The sequence below is a fragment of the Saccopteryx bilineata genome, chromosome 10 (assembly GCF_036850765.1).
Source record: "Saccopteryx bilineata isolate mSacBil1 chromosome 10, mSacBil1_pri_phased_curated, whole genome shotgun sequence".
Taxonomy (NCBI): Eukaryota; Metazoa; Chordata; class Mammalia; order Chiroptera; family Emballonuridae; genus Saccopteryx; species Saccopteryx bilineata.
This window is the reverse complement of record NC_089499.1, coordinates 44,089,643-44,111,651: the sequence shown is the minus strand read 5'-3', so window position 1 is coordinate 44,111,651 and position 22,009 is coordinate 44,089,643. Positions and strand designations below refer to the sequence as shown.

The window sequence follows — 22,009 nt, the reverse complement described above, 5'->3', positions numbered from 1 at the left end:
ATAGCAGATTCATCTATCTCCAGGCTGTGCAGGGGCCGGCTTCTGCCCCTCCTCTGAGCCAGCTGCCTGATTGCACTCAGAATCGTCAGGTCCGCTGCCATTTACTGGGCCCTGTGCTGTGCCAGGCATCGTGCGGGGTGGCGGGGGGGGGGGGCACACTGAGGTGGAACCAATTACCTCCGTCTTACAAGTACATAAACTGAGCTTTGCCCAGGCCACACAGTGCAGTAGCCCTGTTTGTTTCTAGTTCACTGTGATGCCCTTTGCATATGGGACAGGGCTGGGTGGGGTCACTGGCCTTCTTTATCCCTCTCCCCCACATCAGCACAGCCCCTGCCCCTGGCCTCGGTGGTCAGTTACGTAGAAGTCCGCCCGGCCTGCTGGGAAATCTGCCAGGTTCCCCCTGCCCTCTGCCCAGTGCACCCCGTTCTGTGAGTAGAGGCAGGGAGCCGGCTGCGAGGCCATTCGGCTCATCTCTGTCTTCTGTGTTCATTTTCATATTCACTCAACTCTCCTGAGCCTGGGAAATGCAACTCCCTTCCTTCCAGTGACAGGAGGCAGACAATAAACTAAGCAAGTTAGAGGGTGTCAGAGGTGATATATGCTGTGGGGGGGAAAGCAAATCAGGGAAGAGGATTGGGAATGTGGGGTGGAGGGGGTGCTTTTCCAAACAGGGTGGTCAGGGAAGGCCTTGCTGGGAAGGGTGCATGTCAATGAGGACGTCACTGGAGGTGAAGGGATAAGCCCTTCGGGTATCGGGAAAGAAGTTTTCCGTCAGAGAGAATGCCAGGTGCAGAGGCACTCATGAGGAACACGGGGGTGGGGTGGGGCTCTGTAGCTGGAGCACAGGTGGAAGGGGTGCACAGCGGGTGTGAGGTCAAAGAGGTGGTGGTGTATGGCCTTGTGGACTTTTACTCAGAGTGAGAGGGGAAACCTTTGGAGGGTTTTGAGTGAGGATTGAAATGGTCTCGCTCTGGCTGAACAGCTTCTCTCTGGTGGCCATGCCGAGAATGGTCTGTAGGGACGGGGCGGGAGCAGGGAGGCCAGTGAGGGGCTGCTTCAGTAACCCAGGTGTGGGCAGAGGTGAGTCCGCAGGGCGTTCGTGAAGGCAGCAGGACGTGGTTGGATTCTGGATCTGTTTCTAAGAGAGCCAGCAGAATTTATTCACACATCGGGTGTGGGGTGAGAGAGAAGGAGGGGAGTTGGGGGTGACTCCAAGGTTTCAGGCATGAGTCACTTTCAGAAAACTGAGTTACAGTCACGGGGCCGGGGGGAGACTCGAGGGACAGCGTGTGGGAGACCAGGCACTTGGTTTCGGGTCTCTTTAGTTTGAGGAGCCGAGTGTAACGGTCCGGCGTTGGTGTCAAGCCAGCAGCCAGAGATGCCAGTCTGCAGGTAAATATGGGAAGTTGGCGGCATGGAGATGGAATTTAAAGCCATGAAACCCACGGGAGGGGGTGTACGTAGGGTGTAGCCGGGGAGTGAGGCTGGAGACACTTCAGTCACTGTGAGGTGGGGGGATGTGGAGGAAGCAGCAGAAGGGACTGAGCGGCCGGTGACGTACGAGGACCAGAGTGTGATGTCATGGAGCCAGGTAACGAACATGCCTCAAAGAGGAGGGACGATCAGCCGAGAGGGGTGCTGCTCTGTCTCTAGATGGGGCCTGGATACTGACCACTGGGTCTAGCATTAGACAGAGCCTCCTCCACTGGCCCGACATCCTAAACAGAGGCCTAACGAGCCATTTCCACTTTATAGCCTTGAGCTTCATACAATGACCTGAAGAGGGTTTGCTAAGGGCTTTCACAAATGCCTCTGTGTCCCTCCCAGCAGCCCTGGGTGGGGAGGGGAGAGGGTGCCGCAAGGGGGCAGCACTGGCCACATTCTGCAAATAAAAGTGAATGAGCAGAGGAGGATAGGCGGCTTCCAGGGGCCCCAGGCTGGTGAGAAGTGCCCCCCCACCTTGAACCTGGGTCTCCAGTCTCTCAGCAGATGCTTTTCCTAAAACCAAGGCTGCTGCCTCATTTATCACTTGACCAAATACCCTGTGAGCTGCTATGGACAACGTCCTAGTTTTGGAGCTCATAAGGCCTGTTCCTCCTTAGCTGACCAAGGCAGTTGCCCACACCCAGTGCAGGAAGATGCCATTTCTTAGCCCTTCGGTGGAGTCAAATGATACCACTGTTTACTGCAGGGTTTCCCTTAGTTTCAGTCTTGTTGCTACCAAAACCCTAGAATTCTAAGAATCCCACTAACGCACATCAGCGTTTCTTCAGTGGTGGAGGCAGGACCCCAGAGAGAACTGGGGGCACCTGGGGACCTGAGGGATAGTAGGCCTCGTGGACTTCTGAGCGATACGGTGGGGCAGGCAGCAGTGGCCTGAGGCTCTGGAACCTGGGGCTTGCTGAGCTGGCAGAATTTTAGGACATGAAGCTCCAGGCCGGTCCCAGCCCTGCTGCAGCTGCCTTCCCGTTTCCTCTCTGGGTGTGCACAGGGCAGCGTGTTGTTCTCGCCCCACAAGGCCACACAGGACTCTGGTACCATGTGTACTGGGGCACCTGCCACACCTGGGAGCTGCTCCAAAGCTGCCCTCAGCAACCCCACTGGGCCGGGGAGGCCACATGACCCCATTCAAACCTTCTCCATTGTGTGGCCTTGGGCAAGTATGTCACCACTTTAAGCTCAGTTTTCCCAGCTGCAAAAATGAAGATACTTACTTACCTGAGAAGGTGAGGATAAGGAGTAAGGGAGGTCAGGGGTGTTGAGACCTACCTCGGAGGCCAAACAGCTCACAGTTATCTCAATGAACATCCTATAATCTGATAGTCTAACGGAGGGCAGTTTCCTTCCAGGGTTTCAAGACCCTCCCTGCCCTCCTCCCTGAAGCCACAGCAGTGCTGACGTCTGGACTCTCAGGGTGATGGGAAGATTCTTTACAGTGCGTTCTGGATGGTTGTTTATAGCACACTCTAAAATAACAGCTTCCCGCACTGCCCATGTGTTCAAAGTGTTGATCATTTTAATTCTATTCATTGTGCTTTTCTTTTTCAAATGTGTTATAATGAAATGCCTTAATTTTGTAATGAGGAAGAAGTTATGGAAAAGACCAAATTCTTCGGCCCAATCACAGCTGGCTTGCCTCCATCTCCCCTAGGGAGGCCCATGCGTGTTGTGTGAGCCCTGCACGCCCTTCCCTGGTTGGAGAGTGGGGTGAGCCCTTCCTGACTTGGTGAGGTCCCTGTTACAGGAGAGGACAAATGCTCAGGACTGTGTCCTGACCTCTTGCAGCCTTTGTTCTCATCCCTGTGCCAGGCTGTGTGGACATGGCCCTCACAACCCATCCTACATGGTCACCTTGGCCACATCTCCCAATGTACTGCTGCCTCTCAACCCAGTGCTGATGCTGCACATTCAACATGCGGGCACAAGCCTGCTGTAAACACGGCGGAGCCCGGAGCTCATGAGTGCAGATCAAACAAGAGCTGGGTAGGCAGCCTCATTGGGGCAGGGGGCGCAGTCCAGCTAAGGGTCCCCAAGATGCAGGGTCCTGGCCATGGGGCAGGGGCAGCCTCGCCTCAGCCTTTTCCGCCAGAGTCCTTCTGCAGAGGGGCAGAAGTCCCCCCAAAATAGAGAAATAGACCTCAGAAAGAAAAATGCGTAGAATCAGAATGTATTTTCATTTGATAAATGAGAGCCTTTATTCTTTGAGTATCTAAAAAGATCATTTAAATTCTATTTTTAGGGAGCTATTAAATATTTCTGTGGCTGGAGAACAAGAGTGAATTGGAAAAACCGTCAGTAAAACTTTCCAACCTTAAAGAGCAAGAAGCCCCCAAGGGGACTTGGAGTGGAGCAGGGTTCTGTGGGGGCTTTAAAAGCATATGGTTCCTCAGGACCTCTGAGAATTTGCATTTTTAGGGAACAAGCCTTCCGTGGATCTCGGTGCCACTTTCACCAAAAGTGAGCTTTGCCTTCCAGATTCCGTACATAGAAACCAGTGCCAAGGACCCACCTCTCAACGTGGACAAAGCCTTCCATGACCTGGTTAGAGTCATTAGGTGAGCACGGCACGCCTCCCTAGAAACCGGCCTCTGCAGCACGGTGGGCACCAGGAGAGGGGAGGGACGCAGCGCCTCAGTCCAAGGCCGGGGCTGGGCGTTTCGGGGCCTGTTTTTAGATCTCTTGTGCCTCCGTTTATTTCTTCACCCCTCCACTACTCCCACCCACCTTTGCCCATCCCACTGCGTGAGGGAAGCAGATCACCAGCTGAAGGGAAGTGCCTCAGGCCTGAACAGCAGCTCCGCCTCCCCTCAGGCCTCCCAGCGTCCTGCCCTCAGAGTGCCCCCAGCACCACAGCTGCCCTCTAACGTTTCACCTGAACAGCCAGCATTCTGACTCCCAGGCTCGTGTTTCAGAGATGTTGAGCCCGGATTCCTTTCCAGACCTCACACAGTCCATCCACAAGGATTGTCAGACATCCAGTCAGGGGCCTCTCCCATATTGCTTTGCATAGCTGGGGTTCAAGCCTTCATCACTTCATGCTCAGGTGACAGAAACAGCCTCCTGGCTGGTCTCCCTGTCACCCACCTTTCCAATTTCCAAAATTTTTGACATAGAGCAGTCTGACCAGTGGTTCTCGGACCCCACACATTTAGCATGTTGCCTTACACCAGCGAACTCAAAAGCTGCTGGTTAGTCGTGAAGCCACATACGGGGCTCGAACAGTGCCCTCTCCGACCTGCTCCCCCTCAGCCCCTGGTACTGGGCACATGCTTCGCAGCCTCCCAGTGTGGACTGTGGCATTACAGCCTTTACTTTATGCACTCTTGAAATTATTTTTCTCATCGGCATTTTGCCTCTAGTTAGAACATGCTACCAGCAGGAGGTAGCAAAGTCTTGACGATAGGATGTGTTCTGGGCAGTTACAGACCCATGGTTCCAAGAAGAAGTGTTAGATATAGGACAAATTAACAGAAAACATGGATCAAGTTTTTGTACTGAAATGACTTGTCATTTTATTTAAAATATAAAACAGAAATGGAGGCCAGCACATAATGTTAAGAGTATGATTTAAATTAAGGTAGCCACAGCATGATGGCAGGAATTCTCACCAGTAGGATAAGATTTGTTCCCTCCTGCTCCCCACTTTCCTTGCCTCAGAGACACTGTCCAGACCAGGCAGCAGATTTTCTACCCCCCAAACCCCCCTGCCTAAGAGCCAGGGGCAAGGGAGGAAGCGGACGGGAGAAGCAAAGCCCATTCCGATTTTGATTTTCTGCCCTTCATTGTCTCAAAAGGCAACAGATTCCAGAAAAAAGCCAGAAGAAGAAGAAGAAAACCAAATGGCGGGGAGACCGGGCCACTGGCACCCACAAACTTCAGTGTGTGATCCTTTGACGGGCCTGAGGCCCGGGCACAGTGACTGTGAACTGGCCAGCCCTCGGAACCCCTCCACTGCCTAACCTCACTGAAAACCATCTTTAACCATAACCCTTTACCCGAGGACGTGGTGCAGGAAGGGAGAAAGGGAGGGTGGACAGGGAGGAAATGGGGTCCGGCTTCACCAAAGGGGCACAGGCTTTCCCGTGTCTCATGAGACACAAGGAAGCAACGCGACACAGACACGGCGTCTGAGCCCCTGGGTTGGTGCAGCGCGGCCCCTCCCCACCGCTCGGGGGCTGTGTTGTGTCTGAACTACACAGTGCTGGTGTGATGTGGAAGTGTGTGTCCACCACGTACAGACTACAGGATAAGCCATGACCAAGCTCCCCCCTTGTCTCCAGTCTACGGTGTCTGAGCTTGGGTGTCTTTTGTAGATTTTTAAATTATTTTAGTGACAATTATTATATCAAGGGTGTCTATGCCCACTGCCTGGTGAAATTTCAAGTCTTCAGCAGATCTCTCTGACAACATGTCTGGAATCTTGTTGTTGTCGTTTTTAACTGAGTTTTCCCAGCAGTGCCAAAACTCAACTCAAAATGAAGTGCTGAGAGGCCGGAAGTTCCTGGGGCCTGAAGCTGGAGGCCTCGGGAGAAGCAGACCCTGCTCGTGGCCTGGAAACTGGAGAGAGGAGAGCCGTGCGTGCCCGCAGGGTTGTACTGCAGATATTAGGGAACAGAGTTATGTTATGTGGAGGGGACACGCCGGCACGGGCGCATCAGTTCCAAGAGGGGTTTCATTATCCCGGAAATGTATAAACTAAAGTAAGCAGATCTGCTCACGTGTTCATTTCTTTACCAGTCAGTGTGGGTTCAGCGGTGACAGGGCTTCTGCACCTCGCTGTGCTGCCTGCTGACAGGCCTGCGTGTTCCTCCACGTCAAAGGAAGCTAATATGGGTGCCACCCAGGAAATTCTAGTTTGTGCTGAATCTTCACCAACAGTGATCTGACACAGTACTGTCATTACTCAAATGGCACCAAGGCCTGAATCCATTTTCCCTCTGAATTCACTGACGATTGCTTCTTTCTTTCTTTCTTGATTTTTTTGTATTTTTCTAAAGTTGGAAATGGGGAGGCAGTCAGACAGACTCTGGCATGCGCCTGACCGGGATCCACCTGGCATGTCCACCAGGGGGCGATGCTCTGCCCATCTGGGGCGTTGCTCTGTTGCAACCAGAGCCATTCTAGCACCTGAGGCAGAAGTCATAGAGCCATCCTCAGTGCCTGGGCCAACTTTGCTCCAATGGAGCCTCGGCTGTGGGAGGGGAAAAGAGAGACAGAGAGGAAGGAGAGGGGGAGGGGTGGAGAAGCAGATGGGCGCTTCTCCTGTGTGCCCTGGCTGGGAATCGAACCTGGGACTCCTGCACGCCAGGCCGACGCTCTACCACTGAGCCAACCGGCCAGGGCCAACGACCACTTCTTAAGCCCAATATGTGCACAGCCCCTTTAATTTGCAAACTTAGCATTAGGTTGCCTTTCTGGCACATGCCTTTATTAACCTCTCGGATCTTTTTTTTTTTTTTTTTTTTTTTTTTTCTGAAGCTGGAAACGGGGAGAGACAGTCAGACAGACTCCCACATGCGCCCGACCGGGATCCACCCAGCACGCCCACCAGGGGGGCGATGCTCTGCCCCTCCAGGGCATCACTGTTGCGACCAGAGCCACTCTAGTGCCTGGGGCAGTGGCCAAGGAGCCATCCCCAGCCCCCAGGCCATCTTTGCTCCAATGGAGCCTCTGCCGCTGGAGGGGAAGAGAGACAGAGAGGAAGGAGAGGGGGAGGGGTGGAGAAGCAGATGGGCGCTTCTCCTGTGTGCCCTGGCCGCAAATCGAACCCAGGACTTCTGCACACCAGGCCGACGCTCTACCACTGAGCCAACCAGCCAGGGCAGGATCTTAACTATTATATACGGTCAGAGCAGGAAAGAGGCTGAGGTGATGATGTCACCGCCATACACATGTTTCTACTAGGTGACAGGCCCCCAACTCCCTGATGATGTCCACCAGGTGCTGATGGTATCAGAGATTGGAATTGGGGACCAGAGTAAGGGTGGAGGGGCAGCAGGAACATCAGTGTGTTCCTGAGGAGAGGTTAGAACAGGAGGTGGCGCAACTAGTGACCTTATTTTCCAAATGTTACAAACCAGGTTGTTAGGCAAACTAGAGCGTCCCTAGTGGCCACTGTTTGGAGAAAGAACCCTCGGGGAAAGTGAGTGCCCAACTGGTCATCGGGACACCTTGATCCTTCTCCAGTTTTGAAAACACGCCGAGTTCTTAACTCGGCAAGATCACCAGAACTGGGGGGCCAGCCACAGAGTGATTCTGCTGCAGAACGGAGCAGTTGAGACTTCTGTTAGTTGGAAATCAAACTTGTTTGTCTAAATGGCCCTTTCTTTCTAGGATAACAAAAAACATTCCAGATCAGGCACCTCACAGCTTCCCAAGGTCCTATAATGTTAATTAGTGGTCATTTTAAACACTAACAGGGCCTGGCTCCCTCCAACCCTCATGCTCCTCTGAGCCTGCAGCCCTGTGTGCAGTTTGATGGCAGCTGCAGACTGGAGGTGAGGAAGAGGCAAGGCAGGCAGGAAGAAGTAAGGATGGAGATGCTTTGCATTGAACTGGTGCTGTGGAACACAGGGCAGTGCTCACTGTTGGAAGACATCTACTGGGCATGGACCACCACCAGCACCCCCTGCCCACTGTGGAGCCTGCAGCTCCTTAAGCATTACCTGGAGAGTCTTGCAAGGAGATCAGCTGACGTAGAATAAAGCCCTTAGCCATTAAGGTAACCAGACAAAGGGGTTCTAACCACTCTGGTCTCCCCCATGTCCCTCCCTGCCCAAGGGGCAGTGCATCTGCCCACCCTTGGCCTCATCTTCCAGGGCGTCCGTCCTGGAAGCTGTGGGCACTCAGCCCATAGCTAAACTCCACAGTGCCCCAGAGAGAAACTGTTAAAGGATGGATGGTCCTTGGCAGTCTCTGCTTCATCTCCCATGACGGTTTCCTCATAGGTGAGATGGGTAAATAACACTTTTAAAAGATGGTTCTTTGCATTTCAGAGAACTGTGGCCCTTGTGGCAAGGAAGGCTTCCAGATAGGCCAGAGTGGAGTGACCCTAGGGCATCCCCAGTACATTTTCGCCATGGTCACCTGGCAGGGTCAGTCTGGAAACCGGCTGGCCGCGCTACACCACGACTGAAGAGCCCAACGGGACTTGTGTCTTTTGTGATGCCCTGGTGTTCCCGTTGTTTTCCCAGACTACCTGAATAAGTACATCCTCTGGAGCACACCCTTCCCTAAGTCTCCTCACTCCTTCGCCGCTGTGTACTCTCAGATTTCCTTCTAAAATTCTGACACTCTCTCCCTTCAAGGGCTCCTTTTCTTCTCAGCAGGTAATCCTAGCCATTCTCCCCACCCCACAGCCTGCGGGTATGGCCACTGAATTCCCCTGTACTTTGCCCCACCCCCACCCCCACCCCACACACACCTTCCTATGGCACTTGCTACGGAGAGTGCCTGGTAGCCTAGCATGGCCTGTCTCACTTTGCCAGATGTGACCCACTAACTTGTGGCAGCTCTAACTCAAAGGCCCTTCACATGTTACAGTAAATCCAGAGCCATGGACAGCCTCCTTCCACTAGGAGCTCATCGGATTAGAAATTCCATTCGGTTTACTTAGAATGAAAGATACTTGAATAATGGAGCACCTGTGAACGCCCAGCTTCTGTTACAGTGTTAACAGGTGGCCATTGTGAAACAGAGTGATGCCTGGAAATCTCAATGACGCTTGAGATTTTTATGTAACTTTTTATTAAGTCTTTGTGTATCTCAACTCATTAATAAAGAAAAGAAGAGGACCACTTGTCTGTCTCATTTCCTCTTATTCAAATGTCCCTAAAGTTTTGTGGAGAACAAGGTAAGTTGACAGTGTCTGGCTCAGAACACCATCTTTTTACAGGCAGATCTGAAGTAAGGAGACCACTGGGGGCCATGCGAGGTATCTCCTTCCTGCCTGGAGCCAGAGGAGGAAGGCTGGTGAGCGCAGTGAGTGGAGACACAGCCTCTTGATGTTTGGCAGCCTTGGATTCAAGCTCTGCCACTGACTTTCAGTGCCTTTGAGCAAGTTTCCTACTTTACTGTTCAGCTGCTCTGCTTGTGAATGTGGCAAGAGCATGCAGCTCCTAAGTAGACTGAGGGCTAAAGCTAAGCTTAAGATTAGTGGGAGCTCCTGGTACGGAGCCCAGAAGTGGTGTTCTTTGTAAAGGACAGCTATCAGGTTGTCTGACCTTGCTTTTCATGGAAACTTCCCCCGGCCACCATCCACAAGATTACAACCTTTTGTACAATGTGATTTCATTCTTCTATTGATTGAACCTGGTGGGCACCCAAGCTGAGCCTCTCTCTTTTGTGTCTCTTTACTGGATCTTTCCCATCTTAAAACAAAACCTTTGCCCCACCTCGTCTGCCAGATTACCCTCCCACCCCTACCCCCCCCCCCCCCCGCTTCTCTGCTGTCTCTTGTAGGAAGTTATCTTAAAAGAGTAATCTTTACTTAACTACCATGAATTCCTCTCCTTTCTCTTTAAACTGCTCCAACGAGGCTTTCACCCATCCTTCTACCACCACCCTTTTCTAGGTCTCCAGGGGCTTCCATCCCGCTAAATTCAGTGGTTGGTTCCCGTTAACCTTGATCCTGCAGCATTGACACAGTAGATGACTCCCTCTTCCTTGTTCAACTTTCTTCCACTGGCTTCTGGGATGCTGTATCTCCTGTTTTCTCTCCTTCCTCCTGGTCACTCCCTAAGGTCTCTGCCAGTTCCTCCTCTTCCGCCTGACCTGTTGACTTCGAAGCACCCCAGAACTCGATCCTTGGTCCTCTTCTCTATGTAAGCTCACTCTCTTTGTGATCTCAATCTTGAGATAAGTGCCCCCCCCCCTTTTTTTTTTTTTGTATTTTTCCGAAGCTAGAAACGGGGAGAGACAGTCAAACAGACTCCTGCATGCGCCCGACCGTGATCCACCCGGCACACCTACCAGGGGGCGACGCTCTGCCCACCAGGGGGCAATGCTCTGCCCCTCCGGGGTGTCGCTTCATTGCGACCAGAGCCACTCCAGCGCCTGGGGCAGAGGCCATGGAGCCATCCCCAGCGCCCGGGCCATCCTTGCTCCAATGGAGCCTCGGCTGCGGGAGGGGAAGAGAGAGACAGAGAGGAAGGAGAGGGGAAGGGGTAGAGAAGCAGATGGGCGCTTCTCCCGTGTGCCCTGGCCGGGAATCGAACCCGGGACTTCCGCACGCCAGGCCGACGCTCTACCACTGAGCCAACCGGCCAGGGCCAAGACTTAAGTGCCTTTTATGTGCTGGTGACTCTCAAACCCCACACATACAGCCAGCTGCCTACTTGACACTCACTTGGATGTCTCACGCAGAGTTTCTCAAAGTTAACATGTCTAAGCCGAGTCCTTATCCTCACCCCCCCCCCCCAATGCTTGCTTCACCCATACCTTCCCTTAGTTCAGCTGATGGCAGCTCCATGCTTCTAGCTGCTCAGGCCAAAAGCCTGGAGTCGTCCTGAATTCCTCCCTTTATCCCACACCTCCCATCCAACCCGCTGGCAAATCCTGCCTGCAAAATATACCCAGAACCCACCCATTTCTCACTTCCTGTGTTCACAGTCTAGCCCCAGCCATCATCTCTCATGCCTGTGTCACCCCTGTCACCACTTCATTCTCAACACAACCAGAGACACTTGGGTAAAATGCAAGTTAAATTATGTCTCCACCCCAATGGCTCTGCTGTCTATTTTTAAGACACATTAGAGTATATTAGGCCACTAAACACCTGGTAATGGACTGGTGTTCATCACCCACAAGAGAAGGAAAGTCAAATGTGTTCATTCAGGCAAAAAAATACGAGGTCTGAGCCGTACATCGGGAGGACAACAGAGGACATTAAAACCCAATCACTGTGTCACGGGTTCACAACCTAACAGGGATGGTGAAACATGATCTATGCCCTGCGAGGACTTCCTGCACCTGGGAGCCACGGCAGGAGCACCGTAAACCTTGCCAGCGAGGAGGCTGTTCACTGAATAGATGGAAAATTCAGGTACATATATTGGGCCCATTAATTCCACTACTTTTGAAGATTATAGGTTTCGCTTTCTAAAGGTTCCTAGGTCCATACCAGAACTATTTAAAATAAACCCCACCTCCACCTTCACACATTTCTGAGGATGCAGTAGATAAAAGTTCCCAGTGTCAGCAACGTCAGCATCGCAGCGCCGGAGTCACTCAGGAGCTCGGAAATGCAGACTTTTGGGCCACTCCGACCTTCTCAGTCAGAATCTGCACTTTCAAAAGCTCCTAGGGGATCTGAAGACACAGTGAAGCTTGAGTATCACTGTCCTAGAACATCCACTCAGCATCCGAATGAAGGTGCTGTGGAGCCAATCTCAGCATCGGAGGAGGCAAACTCGCTTGAGCTGATTTAGCCATGGCTGGGGGGGGGGGGAAAAGGGAGGGATGGGGAAGTAGATGGACGCTTCTCCTGTGTGCCCTGACTGGGAATCGAACCCAGGACTTCCATAAGCCAGTCAATGCTCTACTGTTGTGCCAACTGGCCAGGGCCTCAACAAACTTTCACAGAAGTTAGACACATATGACACGGTGCCAGGCAGAGGAGGCCTCAGTACATAGTGGCTTACAACAAATGCTAGTAATAGAGTGGGCTGAGGACGGAAAAGGGCTGGGATTCCCAGGAAACACTCACTGCTGGTTGATGCCAGGCAGATGAGGAGAGGAGGGAGCTGTGCTGTACCTCATCGGCTTTGGTTCTGTGTTCGCTTTCCCGTCCCTTTCTAGTAAATTTCCTTTTCAAAAATGCTAACCTTGTCTTGGCTCAGCTTAGCAGAAAAGATGTCACAAAAGAAGCCCCCAGGCCCTGGCCGGTTGGCTCAGCGGTAGAGCGTCGGCCTGGCGTGCGGGGGACCCGGGTTTGATTCCCGGCCAGGGCACACAGGAGAAGCGCCCATCTGCTTCTCCACCCCTCCCCCTCCCCTTCCTCTCTGTCTCTCTCTTCCCCTCCTGCAGCCAAGGCTCCATTGGAGCAAAGATGGCCCTGGCGCTGGGGATGGCTCCTTGGCCTCTGCCCCAGGTGCTAGAGTGGCTCTGGTCGCGGCAGAGCGACGCCCCGGAGGGGCAGAGCATCGCCTCTGGTGGGGCGCATGCGGGAGTCTGTCTGACTGTCTCTCCCCATTTCCAGCTTCAGAAAAATACAACAACAACAAAAGAAGCCCCCAGCAGGACACAAGAGTCCTCCGTCAGGAACGCTCCCTGCCAGCCCCTCCCTCTGCCTCCCAGGGCCAGGACCCATGTGAAGGGTGCAGACAGGAACGCTCCCTGCCAGCCCGCCCCCACCCCTGCCTCCCAGGGCCAGGACCCATGTGAAGGGTGCAGACAGCAACGCTCCAGGGAGGCTGATACTTGGTGCATTTAAGGTTAATGCAGCCCCAAACCTTCTGGTTTTATCACCAAGAACTGGTGATCTGGGAACAACTGAGTTAAATTATTTTTGTAATTAAGTAAAAAAAAAAAGGGAACATCCTGGGCTTCTTGTCTATTTCAGAGAAACTGATTCCAGCATTAACCTGATTTTAAACGGAAACAAAGTTAACAGTGTGCTCAATGGACTCACTGAGGGCCCCCTGGATGCTGTGCAGCCTTAAAACCAACATGGCTCTCACACTCCTACCTGCCATCTGGCCCACTCCTGCTCCATGGTGGCTTGTCTAACCACTGGCAGGAAGAAGAGTGGCCCTCAGCCCTGTACAGGGGCATGGCTACTTCCAACCTCCAACCCCGTGTCCCAGACCTTCCTAGGATGTCTGTACAGAACCAGCCACTCAAGCTGGGTAGCTGGCACTGTTCCCAGCAGCAGACAAGCAGAGAGAGCCTGTACGGCCCCCAGACCAGACTGCAGCCAAGGGGGCCGACACAGACAAGGCTGAGCGAACCTGGGCACCAGTGTATGGGGGTGCGATAGTGCTTGCAAATGGGTGATGGTAGGAGTGAGTGTGTTTGGTAAAAATATGCATATGAGTGTGACTGCATGTGTTTGTGAGTGTGTGAGATGGTGTGAATGTGCTTATGAACGTGTGTGATGGTATGTCTCTGTGTCTGCAAGCGTGAGAGTGTATGACAGTGTGTGTATTGTCTATGTAGAGGTGAAAGCCAAGGGCCACACGTAGAGCCAGAGTAATGGTGATTTCTGGGTGGTGGGATGGAAGGGCTTGAACTGTGCCCCTTATACACATTTGAACATCGCCAAGGCATGAATATTTTTTATTACCAATAAGTCAAAGTTGTTTTGTTTTGTTTTTAACATTAGACACTATCCAGGTGTACCTTGCCCAGCCCTCCCACCAATGTCATCCCTGTTCTCTGCATTTCCTGCCTCTGTGCGGCCAGTCCTTTGGCCTGTATCCCAGCTTGAAGGTCTTAATAGGTGGGCACCTCGCCTCCCAGGGCTGCGAGGCCCAGGGCAACCCAGGAACCTGTGGCCAGGACTGATGGCAAAGGCAAGGATCTTGGCCTGACCTGTGGTGGCACAGTAGTGGATCAAGCTCCGACCTGGAACGCTGAGGTCATCGGTTCAAAACCCTGGGCTTGCCCGGTCAAGGCACATGTGGGAGTTGATGCTTCCTGCTCCTCCCCCCCCTTCTCTCTCTCTCTCCTCTAAAATGAATAAGTAAAAATTAAAAAAAAAAAGACAAGGATCCTGTCGCCCACCAAGGCCCGCTGTGCTCACCGTGCCCCAGGAAGTCATTGGTGGGCAGGAGGGCTTTTCCTGGGACTGGTTTCCTGTCCTAGACCCTGGCTCCAAGCCCATGTTGATCCATTCGCTAGGAGTCCGGCAGTCAAACTCATTGTCAAATACCTAGAAGAAAGCAGCAGGCATCAGGAGGAGGCAGCTCAACCCAGTGGGGCCTCAGAGGGCTGGGCATGCCAGAGGACGGGGCTGCCTACATAGGCTCCTCCCCAGGTGTAGGTGCCGCAGACTAGGGACCAGAGAGCTGGAGCCCCTTCTCTGCTGCTCACAGGGGCCTGTGAGTTCTGGCTCTATGAACCCCTCCCTGGATCCTTGTCCAGCCAAGCCATCCTGAGGTTCCGGCAGAGGGCTGCCTGGGGAGTTACAGTGGGATATGAGCTCTCTCTCCCACTGCCCGAGATCACCCAACTCAGGCCCAAGGCAAGAGGCGGCCCTTGGATTTTCTTTTTTTTTTTTTTTTTTGTATTTTTCTGAAGCTGGAAACGGGGAGAGACAGTCAGACAGACTCCCGCATGCGCCCGACCGGGATCCACCCGGCACGCCCACCAGGGGCGATGCTCTGTCCACCAGGGGGCGATGCTCTGCCCCTCCGGGGTGTCGCTCTGCTGTGACCAGAGCCACTCTAGCGCCTGGGGCAGAGGCCAAGGAGCCATCCCCAGCGCCTGGGCCATCCTTGCTCCAATGGAGCCTTGGCTGCGGGAGGGGAAGAGAGAGACAGAGAGGAAGGAGGGGAGGAGGGTGGAGAAGCAAATGGGCGCTTCTCCTATGTGCCCTGGCCGGGAATCGAACCCGGGTCCCCCGCACGCCAGGCCGACGCTCTACCGCTGAGCCAACCGGCCAGGGCAAGCCCTTGGATTTTCTTAAGCACCTCACTCAGACTTGGAAATGATGGAGACTCAGAGTCGTCAGAGGTCACACTTAGGGAGATATGCGTCTGGATTCAGCTCTGCCTCCCCTCAAGAGATACTCAGGGCCATCGAGAGGAAGGATAGGGAGGCAGGTGAAAGCCAGAGCAGGCTATCCTTCCTCTTTTTCCTCCCTGGACTCAGTTTCCCCATTGGTACCCCCAAAGGGGTTGCAATAATGCTCTCCACCACTCCCTGTCTCGCCATCTCGGTGAGCCCAGAAAAGTGGCCAGGGAGGCCTGCACATACTCTGCAGTTCAGCTGAGCTGCTTCTTGGTGCCCATGGTTGCAGCGGGGGCAGGAGCAGGCATAAATGTTGCCTGGGCTCCCAGGGAAGAAATGGAGAATCAGCATCCCATTGTCCTGGGACCCGTCTGTCCCAGCCTAGAATGCTTAAGACCCTTAGGGGGCTTTAACTATGCAGTTGCCTTGTTTGACAAGTAAGCACTTGTGATTGCCATGGGGTCCCCTTTCTGGTTTGACCCCTTAGTCAAGGTCCTGAACACCCTCCCCTTGACCACTAGTGTTCTGTGGAAGCTGAGCTCACCTTCAGCGGGGGATAAATGGGGAAGAGAGGGTCATTGCCCTGTTCAATGGTCTGGGGGTGGTAGGGGTCTGGGTGCCTGGGCATGAGCTTGTTGGAGTCGATGCCCTCTCTGGCCAGCAACTGTTCAATGTCCAGGCTCAGGTACAGCCGCTTCCTCCTGGTGAAGAAAGGCAAGGGGAATCTCATGACAGCTTGTGTGAGGTGGCTCAATGGGTGTCAGCAAAAGTCCACGGGGTAGAGAGTGTCGGGATGTGGCCCAGGGGCCCCTCCAGGGCCCTCCCCCCTCTAGTACACATCAGGAAGTGGTGTAATGGCTGGCACTGGTATACTGGGCTCCAACTGCCCATCGGTCCTGCCTGGCAGTTCTAGCACATTGACTCAAATATCACCCTCCCCGATTCCACAGCAAGGAAAGCAGTTTGTTATTGCTAAGAGACCAAAGGGCTAAAGGATTTGAACACTTGCAGACAGACTCATTTTGTGATCTCTGCTATCGGAATGGTCACTGAATTACCTGCTATCCCTCACTCTAGTCGGGCAGACACAGCCTCCTGGAGGACAGGCCCTCCCAAAGCCCACCCAGCCATACCTCTCAATCTCGATCTTGCGGGGGCACTGGCCCGGCAGCACCAGGAAGGGCACCTGCACCTTGGGCTCATAGGCCTGCAGCGGGAAGTCAGCCTGGGCAAGCAGCTGAGTGGTAGACCCCACGCGTTGCTGCTTCAGGCGCTCCTCGAAGTCCTCGGGAACCACAAAGCTTTTGACTATAGGTGGGAAAGGGCCAGGAGCCTCAGAGTCTCAGGCTGGGGCCCAACACCCCCCAAGACAAAGCTATAGGCAGGTATCAGGCATACACACTATTGTGGGGTGTGGGAAGCTCAGAGCTAGCCTGGCACCAGGCACCCAAGGGAGTGCAGGCCTGAGGGATGACAGCCTCTGAAGTTCTGTTCGCTCCTGCTCTCCTTGTCCAGAGCCAGCATGCTTGGTCCTTCCCTTCCATGCTGGCCATGACCCTAGCACCAGCGGCCATTGCTCATGCCAGATGCTGAAGCAAACCACCAGGGAGGATTACAACTAGACAGGAAGGCGAAGTGGTAGCTCCCTGCACGTTTGGGATGGGTTCCGGCCACCCCTACCCTAGAGGCCCCCCAAAGCCTATCGGTCTGAATACCATTCACTCCCTGGGACCACCTGCAGCAGACTCAAGGCGTCCTGGACTCTGTGGAGTTGGAGCACCACCATCTGGGCAATGGGGGACCTTCAAGTCACAAAATGGACAGCCCTACCTAGACAACCAGGACAGACAGAGACTTTCATTCCAGGTCTGGGGGAAGGGAAGCGGGTGGACAGAGACCCCAATGATAGGGTGACTATTCCAGTTTGCCTGGGACTGAGATGGTACGTGGGATTTGGGTCATTAAGTGGAAAGTTCCAGAAAAACTGAGACCATAGAGCTGTGGGAATATGCTTCAGGAAATGAGTCACCTTCCCCAGGGGCTGGATGGGCTCAGTGCAGTTCAGCGATGGCCCCCCTCCACTCTCCTGGGGGGCCCTGGTGACCCCTCCTTGGGCCTTACCATCTCTCTGGGGCCCTGACAGAAGCCCCCAGACCCTCAGCAGAGACCAGCTGCCTTCAGCTGAAGTCCACTCTTTCACCAGAGCTGCCAAGGACTCTGGGAACCTCACAGCACAAAAATGGTCTGGCCAGGAAGCAGTTTTCAGATCCCTTATCACCTGCTCTTGAGCCTGTGGGTCTGTGACACCATTCCACTCCCAGAACCATGGCCCAACCCTGAATCTCAAGAAGGAGCCAGGGATGGGGAGTAAAGCTTGGCCTCTGACCCTGCTGTACCCATGAGCCTGAGCACTCTTAAGCACTCCACCGAGCCTGCTGCACCCATGAGCCTGAGGCCAGCTTCTTAAGCACTCCGCCCCGAGCCTGCTGCACCCACGAGCCTGAGGCCAGCTTCTTAAGCACTCCGCCCCGAGCCTGCTGCACCCATGAGCCTGAGGCCAGCTTCTTAAGCACTCCGCCGAGCCTGCTGCACCCATGAGCCTGAGGCCAGCTTAAGCACTCCACCGAGCCTGCTGCACCCACGAGCCTGAGGCCAGCTTCTTAAGCACTCCCCCGGGCCTGCTGCAGCAGAGTGCACTTGTTGCTGGCCGCCAAGAACCCTGACTGCCACCAGCCTGTGTTTCAGGACTGCTTTTCCTCACATGGGTGGGAACACAGAGCAGCTGACCACTCCCATCCGCCCCACCCCGGAGTGGTAGGAGCACCATTCCCAGCACCCCCTTTTCCAGGCCACATATACTTGGGGGGCTGTTGAAGACAATAGGCTGGACCCTCAGATCACAGCATGGACTCATGTGCGTGTGATGTTTCTGTGCCACCCTGCGAGTTCACAGAGCCCGTGAGGCCCTCGGGCCTGACAGAACTAACCTGGGTAGTGCCAGGCCTCTGCTAGGTTGGAGAGAAGGGGCAGACAGCTGTGACCACGGTGCATCTGTGCCTGATCAAAGGGGGTTCCCTGTCTGCCGGCCTGGCGGGAGGACCCCACCTTATTCCTCACCCCCACTCAGGGCCCCACTCCACTTGCTGCCTCTCCTGGAGTCCCCCTCGTCTTCCCTCTGCCTCTGGGACGGCCCCTGCGCACTCCCTGCAGACCTGTATAGTGCTTACAGGACTGCCCTTGGAGACAGAACAGAGCTCTTCCACCCTCCTTCAGCATATTCTGAACACTTTTATGTAAACCTTTCAAAATATACTGATTAATCTTTCATTTTAAAAAGTCACCAAATTTTAGAAATGAAAGCACACAGAAATATGATTTATTCATCCTATAACTTTGCAAAGAAGGGAAATCGTATCTATAAAGGGTAAGAGACTACCCAAGATAAGGCACCTAATCAATGACAACAGTAGTAACAACTGTTTCCTGATCTTGGGCCACTCCTGTTTCCAAAAGGCCATTACCTTTCTGACACTACAAATCTGAACTCTGAATCTACCCATGGCCTAGAAGATTTAAAATGTCCCTCAAAACACCGGGCCAACAAACCCCAAAGTACACACGCACAGATGCACTTGTCTCCCTCCCCTCAAGAGGGTTGGCAAATGAACAACTTCATTTTCAGATGCAATAAAGTAAGTAGGACAATTTTAAAATGCAGTTCAAGACAACGCAGGGATTGACAAAATCCGTATTTCCTTTCAAATATTTTTGATGGTTACTTGGTTCTCCAACTACATCACTGCTAAGTAGAGCTCCAGAAAGATGGCTTGGGGCCATTCACCCGCACTGCTTTGAGTGCCCCCACCGCCTAATCACCCCTGCTAGGTTGGCTCAGCGGTAGAGCGTCGGCCTGGCATGCGGGGGACCCGGGTTCGATTCCCGGCCAGGGCACATAGGAGAGGCGTCCATCTGCTTCTCCACCCCCGCCCCCCTCCTTCCTCTCTGTCTCTCTCTTCCCCTCCCGCAGCCGAGGCTCCATTGGAGCAAAGATGGCCCAGGCGCTGGGGATGGCTCCTTGGCCTCTGCCCCAGGCGCTAGAGTGGCTCTGGTCGCGACAGAGCGACGCCCCGGAGGGGTAGAGCATCGCCCCTGGTGGGCAGAGCGTCGCCCCTGGTGGGCGTGCCGGGTGGATCCCGGTCGGGCGCATGTGGGAGTCTGTCTGACTGTCTCTCCCCGTTTACAGCTTCAGAAAAATACAAACAAAAAACAAAAAAAACAAACAAACAAACAAAAAAAAACCACGCTGCCTCTGATAGGAGTGTTCTACCCCCTCTCGCCACCTTACAAAAACTGTAGGTGACCCGTGCTTTACCGCTCCGTTTTAGACCCTGAGCGAACAGCTGACATCTTGTTAAAAACTTAAGATAACAGACATCCTTTCCGCGGGAATTGATTTCTGTTCTCACAAGGCGTTTCTGCTCCCCACAGAGCAGGCCCTGCTTCTCCAAACACTCTGCTCGCCTCTATAAAGCCTCCTTTTCAGTTTCCAAAACGAGACTTCAGGAACAGAAATTGAAACGGTCACGGACTCCCGAGTGGCAGGTCGGGGCCCGGGGCCGGCGAGCCCACTGCCCGCTCGCGCGCGGCCGGGGGAGGGCCGCTTCACTCCACCACGCCGGCCCGAAGCAACCGATTGCGGCGGCCTCCGCTCCGCCACCGCGCAGCCGCCACCTCGGCCCTCCGAAGTTCGGACTGGCGCGCCCCGGTCTCCGCTGCGAGCGGGTCCGCGGGGGCTCGGCGGGCGGGAGCGCGGGGCGCGCAGGGAGGGGCGCGTTGCGGGACCAGCACGCAGGGAACTTGAGCGCCCGCCGGTGCCACCGCCCGGACACTTTCCTTTCACGCCCCTGGGGCGGCCGCGCGCGCCGAGCTGCCCTCAAGGAGCTTTGCACCGCCGCCGCCGCTCCCCGCCGCGGGGAGGCGTCCAGGCTCCTGCAGCCCGGCCGGCCGGCGCGCAGGGCCGCCCGCGGGCGCCGCGCGGTCCCCCGCCCCAGCGCCGCCGCCGCCCCTTCAGGCCGCCGCGCGGGAAGGCCCAGCCGGCAACCCCGCTTTTTTACCTGTAGGGAGTTTTCCCGCGCACGCTCCTCGATCGCTCGCTTTTTTCCGTCTCGCGCTCCTTTTCTTTCTTCCTTTCTTTTCGTTCCCCAGCACGGGCGCTTTTTCCGCTCACAGCGCCCGCGCTGGCTCGCTGGCGCCCTCCTTCCTGCTGGGCTTGGCGGAGCGGGGCGGCCGGCAGCTCTCTCCGCCCCCCTCCACCCGCGCTCCGGCGGAGGCGGCGGCGGCGCTCCGAGCTCAACTCCTTCCAATATGGCACGGGTGCAGGGCGCATGCGCCCGCATCCCCCCCCCCCCCCCGCAACTCCCTGCCGCGCTTCTCCCGGCCGCCCGCGCCCCTTGCGCTGCTCGCGCCCGCGGGCGCCCCACATCCCAGCTTCCCCGAACCCGCCTGCGAGTCGTCTCGCCCAGCCAGAGGTGTGCGACATGAAGGCGTCCGAGGACTGATGTGCTGGGGGTCCAGCACCGCCGGCCAAACCCGCCCCTCGTGCCACCAGCCCACAACTTGCAGTGAACACCCCCAAGGTCGTGACGCGGGGCACACGGCGGCCTCTCCTACCCCTGACAGTACTGCGGTCCCGCACGGACCAGCCCCGACGGGGGAGACACGCCCCTGGGGATCCAGCGTCCATCCCGTCCCTGTTCCAGCCCACAAGGGAAGGGCCCCGCGCCTCACCTCGGGTTGTGGACGGAGCCCAGAAACCGAGTGGCATCCCTGGGTCGATTCTGGCTTATGGCCCGGACGAAGCTTGCGGCTGTCGTCCGCAAGTGACCGCCCCGGCAAGATAGCATTAGCAAAGAAACAGAGCGGCGGCCGATCCCAGATGGGCGCGTGTGGGTGCTGGAGAGGACTCTGTCCGAACGCTTGGCACATGTCCGGAGTCTGGGGCGTCCTATGAGACCTGAAAGGGCACTCATGTGCCCCCGTCTGCTAAGTCATATTTGAGTACCCAGGAGCACCCAATGTCTCCAGGTTTCCGCAGGAGGCGCCCTGTAAATCCGAGTTTTCCTGCCACTCGGAGCCCCAGCGAGGGGGCACAAGACGGATGCCGAATTTGGGAAGGAGAGCCGAGAGTCCGGGTCAGGACAGAAGCTCGAAGGTGGCTAAACTAACCCCAAACCGGAGGGACCCAGGGGCGTTTGTTCCCGTAGCTCGCTCCTTACCCAGGGATCGCAGGTGCAGGTGGAATATGCCCATCCCTACCTGCTCCGGAAAGTTTCCTCCTGAAGGGAGTTTCCGCACCGCGGGGACCCAGAAGTCCCCGGAGTGGGTTGAAGGGCAAAAGTCTGGAAAAGTGTGCTGATGGCTCCTACCATTCAGGAAGGAGAAATCATCCACCGCAAGGAGGTCTGGGTTGTCAGATGGGCACAGGCCACTTCCTCACCACCACACTGGGAAATATTACCCCCCACTTTACAAACTTGCTCAAAGTCCAGATTTTTTATTATTGAAAATACAATGTAACAGCCATAGAGAAAACAAATTGTAAAAAGAATAAAATGTATCCATAATACTACTATGGAATGCAACTTTTTATATACAAAACCTTTCTATATACATGTGTGTACATTGTTACAATCACATTTCATTTGTGATTGCTACTGTTAACATTTTTCTTTTCATAAGATTCATTTTTAAGATGTGCAGATATCCTCATCAATTCACTTAGTTTCCTAATAAGGTACATTTGGGTACTTCTAGGAAGGGGGGAGAGAGACAGAGA

General features: G+C 54.7%; 3 protein-coding genes across 4 annotated transcripts in view; 1 reads left to right on the top strand and 2 right to left on the bottom strand.

Moving 5' to 3' along the window:
• Positions 1 to 6,969, top strand: part of MRAS (muscle RAS oncogene homolog) — a 64,304-nt gene extending 57,335 nt beyond the window's left edge. For both annotated transcript variants that reach the window (XM_066244623.1, XM_066244622.1), the window contains exons 5-6: positions 3,979 to 4,058; positions 5,298 to 6,969. In XM_066244623.1, coding sequence (XP_066100720.1) covers positions 3,979 to 4,058; positions 5,298 to 5,397 — 180 coding nt within the window. In that variant the 3' untranslated portion in view covers positions 5,398 to 6,969. The remainder of the gene's footprint in view (positions 1 to 3,978; positions 4,059 to 5,297) is intronic.
• Positions 1 to 20,509, bottom strand: part of NME9 (NME/NM23 family member 9) — a 115,407-nt gene extending 94,898 nt beyond the window's left edge. The window contains exon 1 of the mRNA XM_066244315.1: positions 20,289 to 20,509. The gene's annotated coding sequence lies outside the window, so the exon portion shown is untranslated. The remainder of the gene's footprint in view (positions 1 to 20,288) is intronic.
• Positions 7,658 to 21,004, bottom strand: LOC136314144 (dynein axonemal heavy chain 1-like). Its single transcript, XM_066244624.1, has 5 exons — positions 20,962 to 21,004; positions 16,308 to 16,482; positions 15,719 to 15,875; positions 14,246 to 14,374; positions 7,658 to 7,832 (listed from the first exon to the last, which is right to left on the bottom strand). The coding sequence occupies exons 1-5, from the start codon at positions 20,996 to 20,998 to the stop codon at positions 7,815 to 7,817; spliced, it is 516 nt and encodes a 171-aa protein (XP_066100721.1). The 5' UTR covers positions 20,999 to 21,004; the 3' UTR covers positions 7,658 to 7,814.
• Positions 21,005 to 22,009: the final 1,005 nt, after the last annotated feature.